Raw genomic sequence first — 24,694 nt, 5'->3', positions numbered from 1 at the left:
ACCGAATGTTGTTATTTTGATATTCAAATGCCATGAGAACTTACAATAATGTTTCAGTCACGTAAATCTCCAATGGTGTTTTGAGTGAATATATAAATACAAATTGAACATATTTTCAAATCCTATGTTGTTTATATGTAAATAAATTTTGCATCAAACAGATTCCTATATTTTTCACATAAGTTGAGTAAGTGATCGTGTCATGTATCCATTTCAGAGTCTATGCTTCGTAGCTAAAGAGAATGTCAAACAAAATGATCAAGCTTTTGAATACAACAAATAAGAAACAACTATTATACATATCAGTTTTCAGAAAACTGTAATGAAGTCACCAAGCTTAGGACTCATACCAAGAGTTATGGCTGTCTACCACAAATTTTACACTCTACATTATAACAATTATCTGGGAAAATTTACAGGAGGTTCCAAGCTACCTACCAAAATCCCAAGATCTAGATCTTTATCTTCAAACTTTTTTATGAAAGGGTGACCCTGAAAGTGCAAAGAAATTAGATGAATCAGCAATTGGGAATTTTAACAAAATCTAAGATAAACAATAAAACAGCATTTTGTTACTAACCAGAAGCTCCAAGGATGTTAATCTATCCCGAGGATCCTTTTGGATGCTGTAATTAAACCAAGGAGTTAACTTAGAGACAAAACAAGTCAAAACAGAACCTACAGCAGAAGACTAGCCAACAGATACTAACTAAAGGCACACAAACATGCAATTTGGAGAAGTCAATCAAATGACACTCATTTGTGATAATCAGGTTGCTCAAATCCCATCTTTCATGAAATGACAAAACATATTGAGATTGTTTGTTATTTCATTCAAGAAAAGATTGGGTATGGAAACATCAAGACTGAAATTAATTTGAATGATCAACTAGCAGATATTTTCACTAAATCCTTAGTGAGACTTAGAATTGATTATATTTGTAACAAGCTTGGTACATATGATTTATATGCATGCACCAGCTTGAGAGGAGTGTTGAATGTAACGGACTTAGCCTATAGTTTATATTATTCAGTTATTATGTTATTGATTTTGTTATTATTCTCATTTATAAATAAAGAGCCTTTGTGTGTATTTTATACCAGGATATCAATCCTAAAATACATTTTCTTCATTCTTAATATAATCGATGTGATTTGTTAATTTGGGGTGCTAAACTTCAGTGCCACATTTTTGTTTTTTTACTTTGGTTGATTATGAAACAAAGGAAGTGAAAAGAACCAAATAATCACCAGGATGACACGAATGAACAGAACTCGGGGGAGAACTGATCCGGAGGAGCAGAAGGTGGGGGGCTTTCCACAATTGCTGCCAGAAGCTCATAAAAACTGGGCCAGTTTTGCTGATCTTCGGACTGTATATAAGGAAATCTTCCTATGGCACACTCAAGCACTACCATACCCAAACTCCAGATGTCACTGCTATAATCATAAGTACTCCCACTGATTCTTTCTGGCTAAACAAAGAAATCAACAGAAACAAACCAATGTCAATCATTTTGCAGAAGCAAGGTTTTGAGAAAAGGAGAAGGTTCATAAATATGATTACAAAAGCCAAGCAGTTTCTGGTAATATGGAACATGATTAAATAAGGAAAGTTACACACCGACATGTAATTGTAAGTTCCAACAAATGTATCTCTTTGACCCATTGAGCTTCCCAGCATAGCACTAACACCAAAATCAGTAATCTTTACCTCCCCTTTGTGATTAACTAACAGATTGGATGGTTTGATGTCTCTATGTATTACATGTCTTTCATTGTGCAGATAAACAAGACCTTGCAAGACCTGAAATATGCATGTGAATGGTTAATAAGGAAATAGAGCATGGCATCAACTATTGCAAGGACTAGAAGCAGTCAATTTCAACAAGAAATGGAAACATGGTCCAGCATACCTGCTTACAAACCACAGCAAGATATGGTTCCAGAATTGTTTTGACTTGTTTGATTACATCTGCTAAAGAACCACGATCCATGTATTCTAACACCAGTGATATAACTCCATTATGATAGAACGAGTGATAGCAAACTACAACATGTGGACACTGTGACGCTTGATTTATTTTCAGTTCCTGAACAATCTGTTTTCGAATATCCTCTTGTATATTCATTTGAATAACCTGCAATATAAGTCCAAAGATATTTCCCAATCACAAAAAAAGTAAAACCCAATTCATAATGCTGAAAAATATTTTCATAACAATAGCCTTTGTTTTAAAAGGCAATATATAACAGGTGCAAGATCACAATGAAGAACTGAAACAAAATTAAACTTGGAATACAACAGTCTTGCAGGCTTTGAAAAACATCTAAATTTCATTTTCAGAAAGCATCTATTTAATTATATTCTATACATACACACACAAAAAATAAACATTTATTTATAAATCTTCCTACATTTTCGCATATATCCTAAGACATTTGCAACCATTTGTAAAAAGCAACTGGAAAATCAATATCATTATGTCCTTTTGCATGAATCCATGTTATAGAAAGAAAACTATGTCAAACAGAAAACAAGAGATCAGATGAAGAATAAACAACATAATTTGTGAAAAGACTAATCATACACGCAAATCTACCCATAAGAGGTAATTATAAACACGTGCGCATGACAACCTTTAAAGCAAACAATCTTCCAACCCACTTATGGCGAACAAGTTGTACCACACCACCACTTCCTTTTCCAATTACTTTGACGGTCTCAAGGTCATCAAGTGTGAAGTCAAACTCCAGTTCCTTACCATCCGAAGGCTGTCCAAAGAGAAATTGTAAGCTTAGATGTTAGCAACACAAAATGGAGAGAAAAAATAAAGACAGAAACAAAGAAATGAATCTTTGAATGATGCATGCATAATGGTGATGAAGTATTAGGTTAGAATGTGTAGCAGGGGCCCAATAGCATGTGCAGGATGGATTTGGCTAGATGTGTATCAAACATAGGAGGTGAATGAACCAAAAGACTCGAAACTATCATCTATATAAGATGCCCTTTCAATTCATGCTCTTTGCCAATGTGTTGACTAATTTCATATTACAGACCACTTGTGTATGAGATGAGAAAAACAACAGCAACCATCAAGGTCACTTCGCGTGGTACAGAAGAGTAGTAGAACAACTTGGGTGGAATCTGCATTATGAAGAGTGGCATAACTGAGAAAACCATCATTCTTGCCATGTTTCTAGTATCTACATCCATAGTGATACCATAACCAGTTAGTAGCAATTTTTTATTTCCCCAATTGATGAATTTGAGCCACTAGAGTTAGAGTAATTTTTCTACTTTTGATTACCAATGATAACACAGGTTCCCCACGCTACTGTGAGAAGCAGGATGGACGGTCCAGCCAACAAACCAACTACAGTGGAAGCATACTCTTGAGCACTGTCATTGTCACTGGAAATTCCAGTAGCAACAAGAACTAAAGACTCGGGGAGAGCACCAAGATTATAAAAAACAACGGCACCAAAAACACCAGATCCCAATAGGATTCTCCATGGATCAACAAGTGCTCATGATTCATAAACCTTTGGTTTTTGAATTGTAGATAAGAGTCTTTGGGTTGAGCATCATCAACCCCATCACCAGGGCTAACATACAAATAGGAAACAAGTAGAGGGGAACACAATCAAAATTGAACTCCGTCATTGATTGAGGTATGTAAAAATGCAAAACATAGATTACACAAAACATAATGAATGAAAATTAGAAATCACTAGGAATGTAAAGTGATAGAGCTACCCGTGATTCCTTTTCTTCAGAGATAAGACGCAACCCTTTCTGATTCAAGAGTAGATCTCCATCATGGAACGTTCCACTAGCAGTCCTAATGCCAATTTGAAAACAACCAAATCAATCAATTTCAAACACATAACAGAAGTAAAATAGTTTTTTTTTTTTTAAATGGCAGTAGAAATCAAAATATGAACTTTCTTCCCTTTTTTTGTTCCTAAATTGAATAGGTTGCCAAATCACGATAAGAATACAAAAATTAAAGCTATTCATGAAAATATATCTTTGAATCCTCTGACCCATGTCCACCCTAGCACATCCTAGACACTATCAAAATGCCCAGAACAGAAAGAAGCAACAAATTGAGGGAGTGGGAGTAAAAACGGGAACTTTATCCATGAATTGAAGGATTAAACAAAGAATATGAAATGGGTTGGTAAAGGAAAAAGGAAAAGGAATTAAAGTACAGGAAAGAGGTAATGGGGGTTTCTTGAGCAGGAACGGCGAGCTTCAGCTGCTTCAATGGCGTCTTCGTCTTCATCTTCACTGTTCACCGATATCGTTGTTGTTCTTCTCTTCTGCGTTTGCGTGATTCAGAGTTTCTCTTCTCTCTTACACACACAGAGAGTGAAAACAGAGTGTGCGACAGAAAGAGTATGAATAAATTCAAACGAAGTGGCCGCGAAAATAAAATTTGTATTATATTTTTATTTATTTTTAATTAATTGTTTATGAATAATTTTTATGCTGTAGATAGAATACCGTTTAAGGAGAAAACAAAGTGCTCATTCCTTTCAAAATTTTAAATAATTTCTTAATGCAGAAAAATTAAATAAAGGAAAAAGGTACGTGTCTTATCAAATTTCAAATTTGCTACAAGACTTAAATATGTTTCTTAATATAGTTGTATTTTGCATTTTATTTTTTAGTTTGTGGGAATTTTTCTTTTATTCTGATCCTTTCTTATTTTAGTAGCTTTAAAATATTATTTTTAAACAAAAAAACTTTTCTAACACACTCACACAACTACAAAAGCATTATCAAACAATTTTAATTTACCTTAATTAAGTCCAAATTTACCTTAATTATATTATTGGAGTCAACCTTTCAAATATATTAATATTTCTTCCTACTTTGTGCTTTTATGCAGTGTCATTTCACCAATGATAGAAATTGATGATTATTTTTTGTAACTTATCCCAATTTTGATACAAAATAGTACTAATTTAATTGTTTTGGTAAAAAAAAGGAAAGTAATTAATACAATTGTATAGAAGTACATCAAATTATAGTTTGCACTTCTTAATCACCAAACAATTATTTCCTACACGCAGATTTCTTGACATTTTTTGGCACCCATAAATAACATAATTAATGCACAAAATTACATATAAATTTGATAGATAGACGTTTTGTTTATGTTGCTTTCCAATTAAAATTAAGGTTTCATTTGGATAAATATCTGTATTAAAGAATCGTGTAAATTACCAAAGTGAAATATTATTTCTTCTAAGAAGCTGATAAAAAAAAAATCTTCTAAGAATACAAATAACACTTGTAAAACATGCTTAATCCAAAATTAATTTTTGAAAAAATCAAACATGGCTGGTACAACTGATTAAGTTAGGCTTCTAAAATTTAGGCAAAAAATTTGAACAGTCCAACAAACGATTTTTATTTTATTTTCTAATATACATAAACACTTCTTAATTTTTATATTATTTTTTTTGTTAATTTTTAAGTAACAACTGATTTGACCCATTAATCAGCATACAAGATTCATAAAATTCATGGAAGTAACTATCGAATACTTCCAGAGATGTCGAAGATACGAATTGTATCGTGTGAATTGTATCACAAATCTTATAAATCGTGAAACGGTTTTGTATCCTAGTTTGAATTTTATTTTGAGTTTAGATGTGAACCGGGGTTGCATCACTTGAATTGATTTTATAAAAATCATAATTTTAATTTTTTCTTTCATTTAACAAAGTAGTTGGACCATATAACCCAACTCAATCCAATCATTATAATATTAATCTAATGTGATTAATAATACAACCACTCTTTTTAACAAGATTTTGATTATTAATTATATTTTTACATGTTTATATTAGATTTTTTAAATATTTATGAGTCTTACCTTTCACTATCCAAATCGATTTACTATTCAAAATATAAACTCTTCGTTTTACTATACGATTTTGAAGAAAGTTTATTGTAGGAATTGATTTTTGAAGTGAATTAATTTATGTTTAGCATGGTTTGTTTATAAATAATATGAAGAGGTAGTGAAATAGAAGTTAAGGGAGAGTAAACAGCATTAGAAAACAAAGGGTAATGAAATTTAAAAATTCAAACAACGAACAAGTGTTTAACTCTGATATGCTTATTGTCTGCAACAACTTCCAACATGCATGGGGTTGAAATGATGCAGATCATAATCGTAAATAACAAATTACAATACCCACAAAAATTCAATTTGGAAAAATGTTAGGTCTACAGACCCTGATCCACAAGGTAATCTCCCAACCTCTCCACAACCATGTTGCATTGTCCAGGAGTAACAGGTTCATCGTACAGACCAAAAACTAATGCTTGCCCAGTTTTCTTTATGGTGATACCTCCAGATCCCTGTCCAACACAACCATAAAACCAGACATCTTCAATCAAAACAAACATGCATGCATCAAAAACTACCTTTTCATGGTGGAATAACCTAGCAACATGCTATGAATTTAACTTGAAAGGTAACATGAATGTGTTTGATGGTTTTGCTGAGTTTTTAGTTTGTTCACAAAATATAAAGCTCAAATGAAAATAATAGAGTCATCAACGATCTTGATGATATCACATGAACATGCTGCATTATGATTAGAAAATCAAAGTAAAAATGATAAGAATACTGAAAACCTAGAACATGTATTAAGATAAAAGTGCATTTTTCAAATTTTAAGATAAGGGGGATGAATAAAAGTGTTAATCAGATTTGAGGTTGTGTATGGGTAACGGTGATAATGGAATCATAGCCATAAGTAGATCTTTAGCATTGGAATGATACATCATATTGAAATTTTTACCATGGCACAACTGAAGGTATGGTTTGGGTAAATTTCAAAGCATGTGGGATAAGTTTTTTGTATTCTGATTGATGTCTCGAACCTTTAATATGTATGAGATCTGTTAAAAAATGATAGATGATTTTTTTTTCCTGAAATTTGGGTTCTTTACATTTTCTTAGCTCTTCTGTGTATATGTTTGCTTTGTGCAAGAAGGTATGTGGAATGATTTAAGTTTACTTTGTATAAGAATCGAGGTATCTTTAAAGTAATTCCATTTTATTTATTCATTTTTTGTCGATGAAAAAAATAATATATACCTTCTTTCCACGGATGACAGCTCCAGGCTCTCCCTGGATAACCATGTATTTGGTGCCGGCAAGGTGGAGGCCAGTGGGAGCAAGATAGCCAGGTTCATCAAAATCTTTCATGATACCATTGATCTCATCAGACTTAACCTGAAAGAATAACACGAAATAAAAAAAAAATACTTCAGAGATATCACAACTCGTATACAACGAAAGAACAATGAATAGGTTTTGGAGGTTGTTACAGACCTGAGGGAAGGCAGAACTTTGAGCCCAAACGGAGCCATCATGGCCAATGATGGCAGCAGCAGAGAGATGGTGTCCGGTTCCATCGATGTCACACATCAAGTGATCATCTACGTAGGTTTGCCACGACATGTTATATATGTTTAGGTTGTTGTTGTGTTGTGTTTGGTTTTTGTTTTTTGTGTGTGTGTGTGAGAGTTTGCAATGAATGAATGTGTTTTAAAAGGATAACATGCACGCGGTGATGCGGAGTGGCTAATGAGATGAGCGTCCATTTTGCTCTTCATTCAATTCTTACCATTCAACCAACCCTTCATTCTAGGACCTATTTCCCCTATTCTAGAATTTGATTTCCAAAACACATAAATATATTTTGGATTTTTTTTATTTTTTGAAAATGTATTTTCTAATATCAAATTTTCAATTCTAAAATGAAAGGCTTGGAATGTAAAATTTGATTGTAAAAGAATATCACTTGTGGAAGCATGGGCCAATATATAATTGCTTTAGGACTATTTCTTACTCCACCTCAATATGTTCTCCCACCTCCTAAAATTTTCATATTTCCAAAAATATCCCTATATAATATTTTGAATTATGTAATTCGATTTTTTTTTTCAAATTCGTAATTAGTTTCTGGATTACATAATCCATAAGTCTTTTTTCATATGCATGATTAGTTTTCAAATTACATAATTTGGAAGTCTTTTTTAGCTTTCAGATTATTTAATTTGGAAGTCTTTTTTCAAATACGTGTCTGGATTACATAATCTGAAAGCTACTATATGGGGATGACACAAGAAAAATAAAAAGGCATTTTTTACATTTTATATGGGATGACAGAAGAAGATATGAAAGTGCAGAAAGAAAGAGCTTTGCTTTAGCCTATTACATTGGTGTTTTGAATCTATTAAGCCATTTCTCAACAGGCTCGAGCCTTTCAAATTTGACAACTACAAAACGACAATTGCTTCTTGCACCCCTCAATTTGAACTTGCATTTCACAACTTTCAAAATTACTCTTCTTTAAAGTGACTTTTAGATTATTTATTTTAAATTTTTTTTCTAAAACGATGATTTTGAATTGCATTTTCTAAAATATAATAAAAAATTTAGAACAATATTTTTAAAACATGAAATAAGGTTGATCTTAACCTAATTAATCAAAGGAATTGGGATGAAGTGTCATGTCACTTATTATATATAAATGGGTTTTTTTTATAAGATCATATTTTAAGCACAATTTATCTATTTAAGTAATTTTTTTAATATTTGTATATTTGTCCCTTTCTATTTATTGGCATTTTGCATTGATGATTGATTAAAGGATTATAAGATGCAAAGTAAAGCAACATAATTGGTGGGGTCTAGAGGGAGAATGACTATGAATCTTGACCAAAGACCAAAATGCAACCCAAATGGGCATGTCTGTCATCCCACAACCTTTTTCTTAAAGTTTTTAGATGCTGCCAATATTGTGAATGTGAGTCTATTAATTACAATATTCTTACAAAAAAATGTGAATCAATATTCTACTGTATAAATCCATCACCATGCTTATTCATTCTCATTGCCAAACCTCCTTTCTCCTAGAACAAACAAAGAATTAAAAAATATCATCTTAATATCTCCTAACTCGTGTGAAACTATAATATTATGGTTCATCGTCTGAAATTGAACTTTATAAAACCAGACAATTTTTCCGTGCACCTCCATATAACTTTTAAATATCAAATCACCAATGTCAGTATACGTTGGAATTTTGATTGAGTAACTGAGTTATTCTTCATTTCAAAAGTTTTGATCAAGTGTGGTGGGTAGTTCTTGGTGGTTGTGGTTGAAAGTGACTCTTCGAAGCGGTGAATCAGTGAATGTTAGTTGATAAAATGAATTATACGTTTTCTTATGATTTTGAGAGTTTTTAAAATTTTACATAATAGTAAAATTGGAATATCACATTAATGTAAAGAGGTGCATGAGAATTCATTAAATTATAGAGAATTTTTTATGAGATGCTTATTAGATGAGATGAGATTTTGTTGTGTAGTGGATATAAGATATTTAAAATACTAAAGCATTAGTGAATGTTCACTTTGAGTATAAAAGGTATTCAAATTTGATGATATACATGGTGGAGGGTGATTGTGTAATTTGGTATTTGCAGAAAAGTACGAAACATAAGAGTGTCCCTACGTTGTGGTGGCAATGGTGGCAGAAACATTGATGCAACACATGGAAGATTTGGTTTGCATAGGATCCACCATACACTGAACGTTCTCTGCTACTCCACCACTACTACACACTTTCACACTATCCTTAATCTCAATTATGCAAATCATTTTCTTCAATTATGATTTTTTAATACTCATCCTTGCCAAATTAACCAAATTAAAATTAGCTTTTGAAAAATTATAATTCTTTTAGCACTATATATCTCTTAAGAAAATTTTATTTATGATTGATTTGTGTTGCATTTAATGATAAGACTAATAATTCTTGGATTATTTGTTATAAGTAGAACACTTATTTTAATTATTATGGAAAAATCAGGTTTAAGATTTCTCACATTGTTCGTTAAATGAATGCATGTGCTAACCAACTTGTTAATTTAGGGTTTATTCGTAAAGAACAATTTTATTGGTATAATAGGTTACCATCTATTATTTTCTTAAAATTCTTTATTAATCGGTATAGATTATCCTTAAGTATTGCTTTTGCTAGATTTTTTAGTTCTCCATATTTGATTGTATTTTCTTTATTTTTAATAATATTTTTTTTCATGTAATGGTAGATGATTGTTGTTACTTGTAGAACTAATATGTAAAATTTAATAGTGTTATTTAACATATAAATTTTTTTTAAAAATTATATTTCTCTAATATTAAAATAGATATCTTTTATATTTTTAGTCAAATGACACTATAATTTTTATAATAGTGGATACAGCTTTCCAACTCTTCACGAGCTGGATTTAGGTAACCAACTAACTTCATTGGGGTCATATAGAAAAATATAAATTAATTTTAATTTTTTAAAGGTATTTTTTCATCTAAACATGGCAATAGAAAAAAAAAATGCAAACATGCATTGAAGAGTTGACACTACAAATTAAAGTGCATTTTATTGTTCATCACTACAATTTTTTATATTAATAATAATGAAAAAAATAGAAATGCGCCGTCAAGTCAAAGATTATAGAAAGGAAATGAATATTGCTACCTTAACCATTGATTCTACAAAGGAAAATTTGTGTCTTTGTCTGTCCAAATCCAATTCCTTTTACAATGTGATGACAGCCCAAATCCAGCTGTTTAGGACCCACAAACCATAACAGGATCCATTTTTTCCCCTTATCTTATAATATGCTAATAAATATGTACATTAACTTTTATGTTCTATATCATTTAAAACAAATTACAATTAAGTTAATTTCTATTTCGATGAATTTTAAATTTTAAAACGGACAATGTTTTGAATATAATGATTAATTTTAATAATATTATCTCAACTAATTTGAGGTCAGAACATTAACGCTGTTTGTGGGACGAAATAAGATTCAAAACGTTTTTCTTAGTCTTTGATTAAAGTTTGTTCTAATACGTTCAATAGTTTCACATCGTTTAGTAGTCAAGATTAGTAATATTTTATATATATATTCTTCCCTTAGCGAAATGGTTTTTAAAAATAAAATTGGAATGAAGTTTTAAAGCTAGGAGATGAATAATGCTTATGGTGATTGATCTTAAATATTTAAAAATATTATATTTGAATAATTTAAAAAAAATATTTAAATGGTTACAAACTTTTTTTTTTCATTGTTTTGAATGAGATGGAATTCAATGATTAATACCATTAAAAGCCTTTAACCCATATTCCATAAGAATTAGTCGAAGCTAATTTCATAATTAGCAGAAAAGTTTGTTTTGTTGTAGGTTGGCTCATTCATTAATTTGACTACATGATCTTCTTTATGATTTAATAACAAAGGGAAAATTTTAATCTTAGAAATTAGGTCAGGATTCATACGAACATGTTCAAAAGCTTAATCATTGTTCAGTACAACATTAGGTTGACCTATAAATAACAACAGTTAAACAGAAGTTGGATTCATTTTTTTGCAATTTAAAATTAAATTATATATATTAAAATTTAAAAATAAAATTATTAAAAAACTGATGAAAGGGATTTGGATTTTTAACCTATTGGATCAAGTTTTAATGGACCAACGTTAAAATAAACAAAAAAGTAACTGACCAAAATTTTCTTGGAACCATTCATATTATCACCAAATATGCATGTTAGCATAAGCAATGGTGCATAATTTTTGTTTCGTTAAAGACAAATGAAAAAAAATAAAAACGATTCTTCACATGATCCTTAGGATGAAGACAATGTCATACATACTCCATCTAGCTGTTTCAGGTGCGAACAAGCAAATTAAGAAATAATTAAGTCTTTGTCTATGTACTTCTTCTCATTTCATTTTGATTATTGCATTCTAAAAATGGTTTAATTAACCTTTGGATTTTAAATGTATGTTTTACTTCTCGATCGGTCGATCTATTTTTTCTTCTTATTTTTTAAAACGATGGACCTTCACTTTTATACTCCTCATTTTCATGAACTTCAAATTCGAATGATACCTGCAAAAGACACTTTGACGCTTAAGTGAGATTTCGATGTTCGATAGTCGTACTATCAATACTGAATGATGACATACTTTATTATTGGAATTTGTGCCTATTTATATGATTATCATGGGTTTTTGGTTGTTATTGGTTAAATTAGGATTTTGGATTATGATCAATAGCGTATTACTTAATGCTTGACCATTGATTAATTTTGTTGATATTCTGTTTAGGTCTAATAATTTTAATCGTGTCGACCTTAATCGAATACTGGGTATCCAAGTGTGGTACGAATCCGATCGAGAATGTATTGTTATTATGTACTGTTAAAATGCATAATTAATGAATTTCGACTGAAGAAAAAAAATTACAATATTAAAAGATTGTTATAAAGTAATTTTTATTGAATGATAACAATAACTGAAAATAAGTGAAGGAGAGAAAAAGTTTATGGAATTGGAAGAGGAACATTCTAATGAATGTACACAAAATATTTCATAGTAAGAAGTATAAATAAATAAAATATTTTTTTAAATTAAATATTCTTTCTTTATCTAATATACATTAGCTGTGATTAGTAAATTTTATTAAATAAATAAAAAAGAGATTCAATTTTATTTCTGTATTTGCAATAAATATTGGGAGGGAAGTTTTAGAAGTAAAAGAGAATTTTGCAAGTATAAATAGCCACCATCACAAAGCTCACCATGCGTCATCGTCTTGTCGTAAAACCCCATGTAAACAAAAATTTCACACACCAGACCCTAATGAAACAGAGACAGTGAAACAGAGACAATGAAACAGAGACAGAGACAGAGAAAGCAGTGAAACTGTAACATAACATAACATCATTGTCCTCTCAACAACAACTGCTACATGTTTTGGAAAAGCCATTAACGTTAGAAGAGGTCGTTCACTTTCAGTTTCAGATTCAGTTTCATCAGCAACAATGGATCCTTGCCCCTTCGTGCGTCTCATGGTGGATTCTCTCGCTCTAAACCTTCCCTCCGCCGCCAAAGCCCCACCGAACTCCGGCGTGCACCCTTCCACCACCCCATGCTTCTGCAAAATCCGCACCACCAACTTCCCCTCCCAAACCGCGCTCCTCCCTCTCTCTCCCTCTTCCTCCTCCGCTCCCGACGCCGTCACCGCCGCCCCCGGCTTCCACCTCGACTCCGCGGCCCTCCGCCGCCCCATCTCCCTCCGTCTCGCCGTCTACTCCGGCAGCACCGCCCGTGCGTGCGGAGTCGCCGCCGCCAAGCTCCTCGGGCGCCTCACCCTCACCCTCGACCTCGCCTCCGCTCGGGACCGCCCCATCACCTTCCACAGCGGGTGGCTCAGCCTCCGCAGGAACAAAAGCGGGTCCGAAACGAACCGAAAGCCCTCGACTCGGCTCCACATTGTGGTCCGGTCTGAACCGGATCCGCGGTTCGTGTTTCAGTTCGGCGGCGAACCGGAGTGTAGCCCGGTGGTTTTCCAGATTCAGGAGAATAATATCAGACAGCCTGTCTTCAGTTGTAAGTTCAGCGCTGATCGTAACTCAAGATCAAGGTCAGTGTTTCACCAATTTTTCTTTTTCTACTTTTTATCATAATAATAATAATAATAATAATAAATTGATATATTAACAACTTATCCCAATTTTCAACTTCATTTTATGAAATAATCAAAATAATAATAGTTAATAACTAAAATAATAATAGTTTGACAGCTCCAATATATAATATCTAATTAATAATATGAAGGAAGTTTATTTTTATTATTTCATAAACTAATGAAAATTTAAGCAAGATAATAGAATTCTAAATTGTTGTAAATTGTAAATATATCATTTTTCTAATAATAATAATAATATGGTGCATTTTAGTTTTCAATCACTATATCTGCTACTGTGTGCCATATTTTCTAAATCAACCAACCACCCTAACACATACACTTCATCTTTTTCACCTTTTTCCATTTACATATCTTAAAAACTAAATATCTTTATAATTTCCGTGGTAACACATGTGAAATAAAATAAAAATTGTTATTTTTGTTTGAATTTTATCTTCTTCTTCATGTTTTGATTAGAGATCAGGTCGTTCGAATATAGTCACATCTTATTAGGGGGAGTATGTAGTTTTCTATGATAACCAAACTTAATTACATTTTTTTTTTTTGTATTTTTCACATTGTTCTTCAATTGAAGTTTCAATCATACTGAACTTTATTGCAACCTTTTATCATAAAGTTAAATTTTTAATTGAAAAGTTATACAAAAAAAGTACTTGAGTGAGTGGACCTAAGTTTTGGCGGATTTAGATTCTCGTTTGAGCATTTATTATTACCATATTGTAACTTTTATTGATTTTTTAATAATTGCTTAAAAATTTAGATTTAACAACTTGAATCTTTAAATGATAATGGATGTAAAAGTGTATACATTTTGTTCCATTCAATTATTAGGCACATTCTATTGTTTGGGATTAAAGATATGTTTTTATAATATATCTTATAATTTCTATATAGTTTTAGATTTATTTTTTTACATCCATATAAAATATGAGGAGTAGTTGTATTTTTGTAGTAGTAAATAGGAAAGTTTTGTTATGCAAGGAGGATTATTGGTGTGGGTGGTGGGGCTAATATGTTTGGTTAATTATAGTAATGAATTAAGGTGTGGTTAGGCATGTGGGTTGTCCATTTCTATGGAGTTGCTACCTAACCATCACCACATGCTTAGTCTCCTCTCACCTTATCCACCTCACTTCATTTTCATGATTCTCTTCTCCTCCCTCCCTGGATCATTTCATATGCAAAACTCATCTTATAAGTCGGTATAAGTCGATTTGATAAAGTTGAGTTAAGTTTAAAATCTACTTATACATATAGTATCAGAGTCGTCTACAACTTATCCTAACGAGAATTTGTTGACCTTATCAGATTATTCGCTATCGAGTCGTTATCAGACCATCCATGAATATATAGTTCCAGACACGAGTTGGTTTCAGTACATGTTTGAAACCAGCCCTGAAATCACATAAAAAAGTTAAAAGAAAGTAGAATCAACTAAATGTTTGACAAGTTCAAATTAAGTTATCCTTGCATGTGCCCTGTATCTGGCTGCATACACCCATGGCCCATGTTTGGTCAAACAGACAGTCTGGGATTCTCCAAACTGTGAAACTTAACAGCCGTGGATTCCCTGCCATGTGCCACTGATCTGCTTGCAGTCTCCATATCTTGTTCTTTATTATATATCATACACCATGTTTCACATTTTTATTAGGTTGTTTCTTGTCATACTGAACTAATCAATGACTTTCTCATATGTTTTTCAATTTACCTATACTTCTTAATCAGTTCTCAACCACATATCCTTTTATTTTCTTTACGTATAAGACAGACACATCTGATATTGATACTCGAAGATATAACTGCATAATTATTATGTTTTATGAAATTCTATATTGTACTTGTATAGACTTTATGGGTGAGAGAGTGTCTTTTGAATCCACCTTCACTTCATCCTTCTAGTTCTTCCTTTCCTCCTATGTCACTCGTGTTTTCAGAATTACTTTCCGGTCTCTCGGTCTGGAATAGTAACCGTAGCAACTCCGAAAATTAAGTCAGTATTTATGTTAATTATTCTCTAGAAAAACTAAAAAACTGAAACAAATATTTTATCTATTTATACTTGGGTTTATTAGATTAATCACATATTTTAATCCTTCTACTTATCTCTTATTAATTGATTTTTTTGTACTTTGTTGTGTGATTTTCCACATAATATTTCCACTAAAATGTATAATTTCTGATACACTGTTCATGTTTTGTTTGTTAATGTTGGAAATGCAGGTCTCTGCCCTCAGATTTTGGAAACAATCCGAGTAGATGGAGGAGAAGCTTGAAGGGTGTTAGAGAGCGTCATGGGAGGGAGAGAAAGGGTTGGATGGTGACGATCCATGATCTCTCAGGCTCACCGGTTGCTGCTGCCTCCATGATCACTCCATTTGTCCCTTCCCCTGGTTCCGACAGAGTCTCAAGATCAAACCCAGGTGCATGGCTCATTCTGCGCCCCAATGGAGCCTCCGTGAGCAGCTGGAAGCCATGGGGTCGTCTAGAAGCATGGCGAGAGAGAGGTCCCATAGATGGCTTGGGCTACAAGTTTGAGCTTGTTGCAGAGAATGGCCCTGGCAATGGCATACCCATTGCTGAGGCCACAATGAATGTGAAAAAGGGTGGTCAATTCTGCATTGACTACAAAGTGATGAGGGATTCAGGGTTGAGTTCAAGGTTACCAGGAAAAGGGTTTGTGATGGGTTCCTCTGTGGAGGGTGAAGGCAAAGTTAGCAAGCCTCTGGTGCAAGTTGGAGCACAGCATGTGACATGCATGGCTGATGCTGCTTTGTTCATTGCACTCTCTGCTGCCATTGATCTTAGCATGGATGCATGCCAGCTCTTTTCCCATAAACTGAGGAAAGAGCTTTGCCATGAAGAACATGAAGTCAAATACTAAACTCTGCTCCTTAAATTATCTGTTTGTTACCATCTTCTGCAGTGATGGCCAATGTGTTCCTGCTAGATGCATTGGGTTTGAGCTTAGATAGATTTGGTGTTAGGAAATCATAGTTACTTGTTTTGTGGTGGTTGGAGTTTCTAAACAGCAGAAATTAGAAGGTGATTTTGGCAGCATTTTTTTGCAGTGAACTGTACAGACAAACAAACAAACATCTGTTTAATTTTTCAAATATTTATTTATTATTTTCTTATGTCTTTCTAATGATGTTTGGTTCTGCATCTCATAACAATTAATGTCTGTTACTTTTTTCTAAACCTTAATTAACTCTTCTACAGTAGTACAAGTTTCAATACTCTGGTTAATAGACTCTTGGGTTTAGGCAAAAGAGGATAAAGGAAACAATAAGGAATCACAGAAACAAAAGCAATTCTTTTGTTAACAGAACTGTACCAAGATTATCATATTAAGTTTCTGAAACCATAGTAGGAACTTGTAATTAAGTGAGAAGAGATTGCAACCAAAGTAACTCAATAGCAACAACAAGATCACAAAACTGAGCCTCAATGCTATTTCTGGACACAACTTTGTACTTTGGTGAACACCAAGAAATAAGGTTGTTTCACTAGATAAACACAAGAGCCTATTGTAGATTTTCTGTCATCAATCAGAAAATGCTTAAAGAGTAAGTTGAACAGGCTTCTTAAAATGAAGCCTATAGCCAATGGTGCTTGTAAATATCCCACTTCTTTTCACAACTTTTCAGTGATGCCCGTGAGTGATGTATATATTGACAAACTTTGTTAAAGACCTATAAAATAAGGGTAAGAAACAACATCAAAACCATGAGATGTGAGTTGCAGATCTTACACCATTGGAGTTGGGAAATATTTGTGTTCCAAACAAGAGTATAGACGATCTCAAACCTAGAACATTCAAGGAACCTAGAACATTCAAGGTGGTAAAAAATAAGTATATTCTTTACCGTATGTATTAGATTATCTTTCTCTAGAGTGTAATCCGGTATATATGGATCAAATTCTAATTTTTTTGCCTTTGTTATGATTCTCTGTTAATTGAGCGATTAAAATTAATTGATTAAAATTCCTTGACTTATGTTACGATATTACTTTAAAAATATAGGTCAGAAAACGATCAATAAATTATCAACCATAGGATCAGCCATGACTTACCATTTGAAATCATGCATGCTTGTCCATTGACCAGTATGGTCCTTTTTGGATCAATTTTAGATTTATTCAAGTTCAAGGCCTTCAAGTTAAAATTGGACCAAAAAATGATCAATTAATAATTGTAGTAAATATTTGAGAAAGTAGTCTAATCCAATTTTTAGATAATAACTCAAATACATCCAATGAGTTATAAGACATTAGGTTTAAATTTTAGATTTAAATAAAATCTTTTAGTTCAATTCAATCAAAGTCCCATTTAGATTTAACACTACCCAGAATTTCAGAATTTTAAGTAGAGACAAATAAATATTTGTTATGGTATTTAAATCATTTGATAAAAATTAAAATTTTAAAATTTAAATAATATTAATTAAGATTAAGATACTAATATAAGAATTAACTTCAACTTATGAAATAGCCCCATAGAAGAAGAAAATTCTTAATGCTCCAACAAAAATTCATAGAAATAAGGTATGATATTTTTAGGCAGAACAAGAATACAGAGTCAACTTTTTATTTTTAGAATGCAACGAGTGTTTCTATTTTAGTAAAACTTTAAAAAGAATGTCTATATCAACACTGTTTAAAATTTAAATTAACACATCTTTTTTAATCCGATTTATTTAATTTTGATGAAAAAAATAAAAATAAAAAAGTCATTTTAGTTCATGTGTTTGTTTTCTCTTTTTTATTGCATAAGTTTTTTTTTTTTAAAGTAAAATATAAATTTAGAAAGTTAAAAAAAACAAATATTCAGGATCAGGTTTTTGCAAGCCCATAAAACCCAACACGATGCGAACGAAGAGTGATTATTTTCAGTTTCATTTTGAAAACCATTTTTTTCTTTCTCCTTTTTATTTTATATATAGAAAAAAGAAAAAGAAAAGCAGTCGCCGGAGCCCGGGTCCGTTCTGAGGCCTAACAGTTTTCCGGCGATGGATTCCGGCGTGTGTCTGTTGTCCCTGCTGGTGGCTCTCTCAACGCTCAGCCACGTTCTTTCGGAGCCGATCCTCAGGTTGCCGTCGGAGAAGGCGATCTCGAGCGATTACTGCGACAGCTGGAGGCTGGCGGTGGAGACGAACAATGCGGGGCCGTGGGAGCGCGTGCCGGCGAATTGCGTGGATTTCGTGGCTGAGTACATTTCCGGAGAGAGGTACCGGAGGGACTGCGAAGTGGTCGGGAATTTGTCGCTGGCGTTCGCGAGGAGCGTGAGATTGGTCGGAGACGGACGAGATGCGTGGGTGTTCGATATCGATGAGACGCTCCTCTCCAACGTGCCTTACTATGAAGACATTGGATTCGGGTAAGCGATGATGTTGTTGATTGGTTTTAGATTTTTGCTTTTGTAGCCCTTGAATTTTGATTGGAATGTGTGTACTCAAGTTCATTAGGGTTCAACCTAAGAGGCTCAAACACGTAGCGTGTCTGTGTTTCATATACACATCGGATAAGATATTCCAAAATCTTCAATTCAAAAAATATTTCAATATTTTAACACGAATTTAATACAATTTTAATGACAGAAATACATATTTTTTTAAATTTAAATTTATTATATAAAATTTTATTATGATTGTAAAATTAATAAACAAATCTTTCAGGTTTTACTCATATTAGTAATCTATTTAGCACAAATTCTAACACAGACACACTAATACGACACAGACACAGACACTCTGTATAATCTCTAAAATGTAGGATACTGAAAGACATATCTATATATTATATAAATTGACAATAAAGATTTATGTGCACAAGTATGTTCTAAATTATTTTTTGGAGCAGAAAGATGTTTTTCCATGACGGGTTCAAAATGATTTGTTTCTTATTTTTATAATTATAATAAAAATTTATACAATAAATTTAAGTTTTTAGAAAATTATTGTATTTTTCTTTTTTAAAATTATGTTAGAACTTTATTAAAATTATCAGAAATCCTCAATAATGTTTTGCGGTATTTGGGCAATATATTCATCATACTGACACTACACAAAGGATGTTTGAGGTAAAATCAATATTGTGCTTGAAATTTCATTTTATAGAAACCAACGCCATAATTTTTTTGAGATCTTGAATTATTTGCATATGTATTCTGTGTGTCGATGGACACCGACATGTTATTTCATAGTTAGTAATTATGGTAGATTTTCTAACCTACTCTTTTAAATAACCATTTATATGAAATAATGGTACGAAAGGCTGTTGAAGTTTATTGATAGACTCCAATTGCATCCACTGTAGTCACTATGGATGCATATGTCCAATTGACACGTATGAAAGAATTAATGTTGGACCTGTCAGATCTCTGGGCGGTCATGTGAACATTAGTCGTTGAAGGTCTATAGAATGTCCATTTTTATGAAATCTTAGACTAAACATGTGTATTAAATAAAATAAGAGCTCGTTGTCGTAAAAAATGAGAATTATAAATTTGGATTTAACAGCCATATAATATCCAAATTTATCTCATGGGTTGAAAGTTCTGCATGGATTTGCTTTGAAGCTTTTTAACCAAAAGCAAGAAAGAGACAAAGGGGATGGGCAGTGCGATGTTTATCTTATGGGTGGGTCAATGATATGAAAAAGATGCATGGGTAGCTCAAAGTATGATGCAATGCCATTGTTATACGCTTATATGCTTGCTGGAGTTGTTTTATTCTTAGGTAGTGCAGTTCTTATGCTTTGTCCAAAGTAATTATAATATAAATTGCATTAGCTTACCAAAACAATATCTAAATTTATTTATTACATTTAAATTGTTCCATTTAGCAGTGAGAAAATGGTTTACTGGATAAAAAAAGGTCTGAGACTTAATTATTTGATCAAATAGTTTAGATGGGTGATCATTGTATTAAATAAGTTTTTATTATCTGTGTAAGTTGTTTTTATAATTCGGGTTGAAACAATATTAAATTGAGGTATATTTATTTTAATCAGCAAAACAAAAATGAATAAATGGGAGTATTTAGGGATACTCAACCATGTAGCCATCAGAAAAGATATCCCACTACATATATCCCCCATATGGACCTGCCTTGGCATTGGTTAGCACTATGTCAATTAATTTGCTGTTACACATAGGATTCTTTTATATCTCTCATCTACTATTAACTTCCTTCCCTGCCTTGAGCTTCCATGACAACCGAGTGTTTGGATTAAAATTTGTATACCTATATTTGGATTAAAATTTGTACAACTATGTTTGGGTTAAAATAAGTTTGTAAAACAAGCTTACAAGATTAACTTAACCTAAGTCTTACTTCTATGAAACTGAGATTTCAGGCAAAATCTCAATGTACAGTAACCAAATATTTTCGAAGTTGATTTTTCTTTCCAAACTGAATTTGGAACAATCCAAACTTAAAACCACACATAGCCTAAATTGTTTTCATATCATATTTAAAAAAGAAAAATTAAGCACATGCCTACTTCACTTATTAAGTCTAAATAACTGTAAATAAACTTTTTCAAATGCATTTTTTCTTATCATATATCTTGCAGCGGGAATCTTTAGTTGAGAATCTGTTTTGGATGTAAGTTCTGATGGGCGTTAAAAGTCGTGGATGTATGACACTCGATGAAACTAGCCTTTAAGAAAAGGAAATCTGAACTGTTTTGAAGATGGGTTTCTTCAAATGTAATGTAATCATTAAGGATTCTGTTATTTTCACGAATTGAAAACGTTGCCTAAAGGTAAAGAATAACTGAAAGTCATAACTAACATAGATGCTATGTGGTTGCTATTCCTAGTCGGAAGTTAATTTTAGCCAAAAGACTTCGTGTTCTTTCTTTCAATAAAAAAATGAGTGAAATCTGAAATCTAGAAGTGATTTTCTTAATAGATGGCAGTTGCTTTATGTGAATTTCTTTGTTAGAGTTGATTATGGCTTTTGTTTCTAACTTTGAACTGCAGGTTTGAGATCTTCAATGAGACTTCCTTTGATGCTTGGGTGAACTCGGCTGCTGCCCCAGCTTTGGTACCCAATTTGATTTTGTATAACGAGCTTAAGGAATTGGGGTTCAGGATATTTCTCTTAACTGGGAGGAGTGAGTATCAAAGGAATGCCACGGAGGCAAACCTTATGCTTTCAGGGTACAGAAATTGGGAGAGACTTATCTTAAGGTACATAAATTACTGGTTCTTGGAAATATGTGTCTTGTTTTATTGAACAAGTTTCAACTGATATTCTTTGTCAATGAAACAGAGAGTCTTATGATAAAGGCAAACCTGCCATTAGTTACAAGTCTGAGAAGAGAGAAGAGTTGGAGAACGAAGGTTACAGGATTCATGGGAGCTCTGGGGATCAGTGGAGTGATTTGTGGGGTTATGCAGTTGCTGCACGGTCTTTCAAACTCCCAAACCCAATGTACTATATTCCATAGCAATGTCTTCTCAGAAATCTGTATTATGTTTCACGATTGGATTGCTCAGTTGTTGTACCCTACCGTGATTTTTCATGGTAATATAATATAATGTTTGTTGTCTGTTGGAACATGGTAATCTAAAACCGAGGAATGATTCTCTTCATTTTAGTGTACAATGGTGCTGAAGCTTGAATCTAGAATCTAGAATCTCATGCAAATTATTCAAACCTCTAACTAGATCGACATCAGGGTGTTTTTTGAGGAATAATTTTAAATCTTTTTCAAACAAGAGCTTCATAATAGTTGTCTCACTAAACAAAACAAAAATAACGTTTTCTATAGATTAAGATATTAAATATATTGCATTCTTATTTGATATCTGTTCATTAAATATTAAAAGAACAGATAAAAAGAAGTATCAAGGTTTAATATTACTTGATTTTGTGTTTTACTTAGCAGGTTTCACCAAATAGCACTAAATGGTTTAAATTTGTTAGGTTGTTAAAACAAGGGCACCTCTAATATGCAGTCTATGAGGTATGCATATTTATTGCTGCATTAATACCTGTCTAATAATTGGTATATCTTGAAGAATTAGCATGCCACAATGGCAATCTCATGCAATCTCCCCATTTGTATTATTGAAGTTGAATTTGGACAGGTGCACCTTTCCAAGTAATTTAGATATAACCTTGTGATGTAACCTAGTGCATTACAGTGGTGTCAAATTTAACTGTTCAGAAGCTATGAAGTAGGGTATTGTGAAGTTGTTGATGGAATAATTGGAGAACCCGTGATAAACCAGTACAAAATAGAGTAGCTAAAATCAAGCAAACATGTCACGGGAACCATAAACTAAGCTATCCATCTTTCATGATGAGGGTCAAGGTAGATAGAGTAGATATTAGAAGCATCCCAAATAATTTTCCTTTAAAATATAGGCATGTATAATTACGAATATGCACAAGGAATCTTTGAAGAACTAAATTAGCAGAATGTGAATGAAGATTGGCAGCAGTAATTAATGGAACAGCTATGACCAATCTGTAATGTAACTGATAATGCAATTACCATCAAGGAGATGGGGAAATGGGATCAATGTGCTTAGACTTACTTACAGCCATTGAACCACAAACAAGGGACCTTGGAGTGGGGATTCTGAGACAACTAAGGCTACCCCCTGGGATCATAGAGCACTCAGGTTGAGGTCTCTGCATGTCCCTTCCAGGAATGCAGTTTAGGGAGAAATCAAAACCCACATTCCTAAAGAAAAGCCTTGAGCATTGCTGGCTGAACCCCGAAAAGAAATTGTAAGCAACAGTTAGATTTGCAAGGCTTCTCAAAGAGCAGAGTACGTCTGATAACTCCCCAGAGAGCTTGTTATGAGCCAAGTTGAGAACTTCTATGTCTTGCAAGCATGACAGTGTGTCTGGCAAATGACCCATAAGTGAGTTGAAGCTCACATCCAGAACTTGCATCTCTGTGAATAGCCCCACTCCCTCAGGGATGCAACCAGTTAACTGGTTATTGAGGAATAGAATCTCCTTTATTTTAGAACCCATGAAGCCCAAACTTGCTGGGATGTTTCCACTCAACTTGTTGTTGGCCAGGTTTATCACCGAGGCTGGGGAACTACCCAAGTTTTGGGGGATTTCACCTTCAAATTGGTTGTTATTGAGAAATATTGCATCCAGATTCTTGCTGAAAAGTTCCTCGGGGAGGGCCCCAGAGAAGTAGTTGAATCTTAGGTCTAAGTAGATGAGGCCTGGCATGTACAGCGTAGCAGCAGGGAAAGGACCTGAGAGTTGGTTGTTGCTGAGGTCCAACTCTTCCAGAAACACCAGGTCTCTGAATGTATCAGGAACAGTGCCCGTGAATCTGTTAGTGTTGAGGTGGAGAAGAGACAAATCACTGAGTAGAGAGAGCTCTTTGACAAGAGTTCCTTGCAGATTTGCATGGTTGAGATCTATGCCTGCAACAACTGAGAATGCTGATGCAACCATTTCATCTTGAGGATTTGCACAGAAGACTCCTTTGTAAGAACACACATTTGGACCAACCCAACTTTCTAAAATGTTCAGAGGGTCCTCAGTGATTGCAGATTTCCAAGCTTGCAGAGCTGTGTAAGCTCCTTCAGGCTTTGGCACTGAAGATCCAGGGGGCTCTGGGCTGTTAATCCCTCCTCCGACCCAAACCGTTCCACCATTGCCACCGCCATTTCCGTTGCCAACACCAACACCAACACCTACACCAACACCAACTCCAACACCAACACCACCACCAACACTGAAGGCAGCTTTTGTTGTAATTGAATGTAGAATGAGGATGAGAAAAGCTAGAAAGCAGCTATTCTCCATTTTTAGCTGAAGATACCAAAATGCTTAATTCAAGAGGGTATGCTTCTTAACTAAGCTTGTCCAGAACCCAAATAAGGTTGCTACATTGAAGAGAGTGGTGGACTGGTGGTGGTGGGGCTGATTATGCTCCCTTTCATTTTTCCCATTTTCTTTTTAGTTTATGTAATGCGTTTGTTGGAGGTATACCTTTGTACACCTTTTTCTGTACAGATGTTGACTTGCTTTGAGTGAAAATTTCTGTGTCAGAACAGTGTGGCTAGGTGACATGGTCTCACTAATCACC

At 33.3% G+C, this 24,694-nt stretch overlaps 5 protein-coding genes across 5 annotated transcripts; 2 read left to right on the top strand and 3 right to left on the bottom strand.

The window, feature by feature from the left end:
• Positions 1-243: 243 nt before the first annotated feature.
• Positions 244-4,435, bottom strand: MKK6 (MAP kinase kinase 6). The gene is made up of 8 exons (XM_068647414.2): positions 4,222-4,435; positions 3,764-3,848; positions 2,641-2,775; positions 1,917-2,141; positions 1,625-1,807; positions 1,252-1,475; positions 581-626; positions 244-492 (listed from the first exon to the last, which is right to left on the bottom strand). The coding sequence occupies exons 1-8, from the start codon at positions 4,293-4,295 to the stop codon at positions 400-402; spliced, it is 1,065 nt and encodes a 354-aa protein (XP_068503515.1). The 5' UTR covers positions 4,296-4,435; the 3' UTR covers positions 244-399.
• Positions 4,436-6,077: 1,642 nt separating this feature from the next.
• LOC137838167 (profilin-4) lies at positions 6,078-7,542 on the bottom strand. Its single transcript, XM_068647413.2, has 3 exons — positions 7,371-7,542; positions 7,134-7,271; positions 6,078-6,388 (listed from the first exon to the last, which is right to left on the bottom strand). Exons 1-3 carry the CDS (start codon positions 7,497-7,499, stop codon positions 6,254-6,256), a joined length of 402 nt encoding a protein of 133 aa, XP_068503514.1. The 5' UTR covers positions 7,500-7,542; the 3' UTR covers positions 6,078-6,253.
• Positions 7,543-12,670: 5,128 nt separating this feature from the next.
• LOC137838165 (DUF1005 family protein (DUF1005)) lies at positions 12,671-16,760 on the top strand. The gene is made up of 2 exons (XM_068647412.1): positions 12,671-13,546; positions 15,836-16,760. Exons 1-2 carry the CDS (start codon positions 12,945-12,947, stop codon positions 16,494-16,496), a joined length of 1,263 nt encoding a protein of 420 aa, XP_068503513.1. The 5' UTR covers positions 12,671-12,944; the 3' UTR covers positions 16,497-16,760.
• Positions 16,761-18,440: 1,680 nt separating this feature from the next.
• On the top strand, positions 18,441-22,217 carry LOC137838164 (acid phosphatase 1). The gene is made up of 3 exons (XM_068647411.1): positions 18,441-18,992; positions 21,603-21,812; positions 21,895-22,217. The coding sequence occupies exons 1-3, from the start codon at positions 18,625-18,627 to the stop codon at positions 22,070-22,072; spliced, it is 756 nt and encodes a 251-aa protein (XP_068503512.1). The 5' UTR covers positions 18,441-18,624; the 3' UTR covers positions 22,073-22,217.
• A 741-nt stretch (positions 22,218-22,958) lies between these two features.
• On the bottom strand, positions 22,959-24,411 carry LOC137838163 (leucine-rich repeat extensin-like protein 6). The gene has a single exon (XM_068647410.1). The coding sequence runs from the start codon at positions 24,409-24,411 to the stop codon at positions 23,128-23,130; it is 1,284 nt and encodes a 427-aa protein (XP_068503511.1). The 3' UTR covers positions 22,959-23,127.
• Positions 24,412-24,694: the final 283 nt, after the last annotated feature.

Source organism: Phaseolus vulgaris, chromosome 4, assembly GCF_051622355.1.
Source record: "Phaseolus vulgaris cultivar YP4 chromosome 4, ASM5162235v1, whole genome shotgun sequence".
Classification (NCBI taxonomy): Eukaryota; Viridiplantae; Streptophyta; class Magnoliopsida; order Fabales; family Fabaceae; genus Phaseolus; species Phaseolus vulgaris.
The sequence above is the reverse complement of the archived record's forward strand: the minus strand, read 5'-3'. Positions and strand labels throughout refer to the sequence as shown.

Excerpts from the sequence above, each read along its gene's own strand:
- MKK6 (XM_068647414.2), bottom strand. The coding sequence starts at position 4,295 with ATGAAGACGAAGACGCCATTGAAGCAGCTGAAGCTCGCCGTTCCTGCT. Across the intron at positions 627-1,251 it reads TGTTCATTCGTGTCATCCTG|CATCCAAAAGGATCCTCGGG; the intron begins GTGATTATTTGG and ends GTTTAATTACAG. Across the intron at positions 493-580 it reads TAACATCCTTGGAGCTTCTG|GGTCACCCTTTCATAAAAAA; the intron begins GTTAGTAACAAA and ends TTGCACTTTCAG.
- LOC137838164 (XM_068647411.1), top strand. The coding sequence starts at position 18,625 with ATGGATTCCGGCGTGTGTCTGTTGTCCCTGCTGGTGGCTCTCTCAACG. Across the intron at positions 18,993-21,602 it reads TATGAAGACATTGGATTCGG|GTTTGAGATCTTCAATGAGA; the intron begins GTAAGCGATGAT and ends TTTGAACTGCAG. Across the intron at positions 21,813-21,894 it reads TGGGAGAGACTTATCTTAAG|AGAGTCTTATGATAAAGGCA; the intron begins GTACATAAATTA and ends TCAATGAAACAG.
- LOC137838167 (XM_068647413.2), bottom strand. The coding sequence starts at position 7,499 with ATGTCGTGGCAAACCTACGTAGATGATCACTTGATGTGTGACATCGAT. Across the intron at positions 7,272-7,370 it reads AAAGTTCTGCCTTCCCTCAG|GTTAAGTCTGATGAGATCAA; the intron begins GTCTGTAACAAC and ends TTATTCTTTCAG. Across the intron at positions 6,389-7,133 it reads CTGTCATCCGTGGAAAGAAG|GGATCTGGAGGTATCACCAT; the intron begins GTATATATTATT and ends TGTGTTGGACAG.
- LOC137838163 (XM_068647410.1), bottom strand. The coding sequence starts at position 24,411 with ATGGAGAATAGCTGCTTTCTAGCTTTTCTCATCCTCATTCTACATTCA.
- LOC137838165 (XM_068647412.1), top strand. The coding sequence starts at position 12,945 with ATGGATCCTTGCCCCTTCGTGCGTCTCATGGTGGATTCTCTCGCTCTA. Across the intron at positions 13,547-15,835 it reads GATCGTAACTCAAGATCAAG|GTCTCTGCCCTCAGATTTTG; the intron begins GTCAGTGTTTCA and ends TTGGAAATGCAG.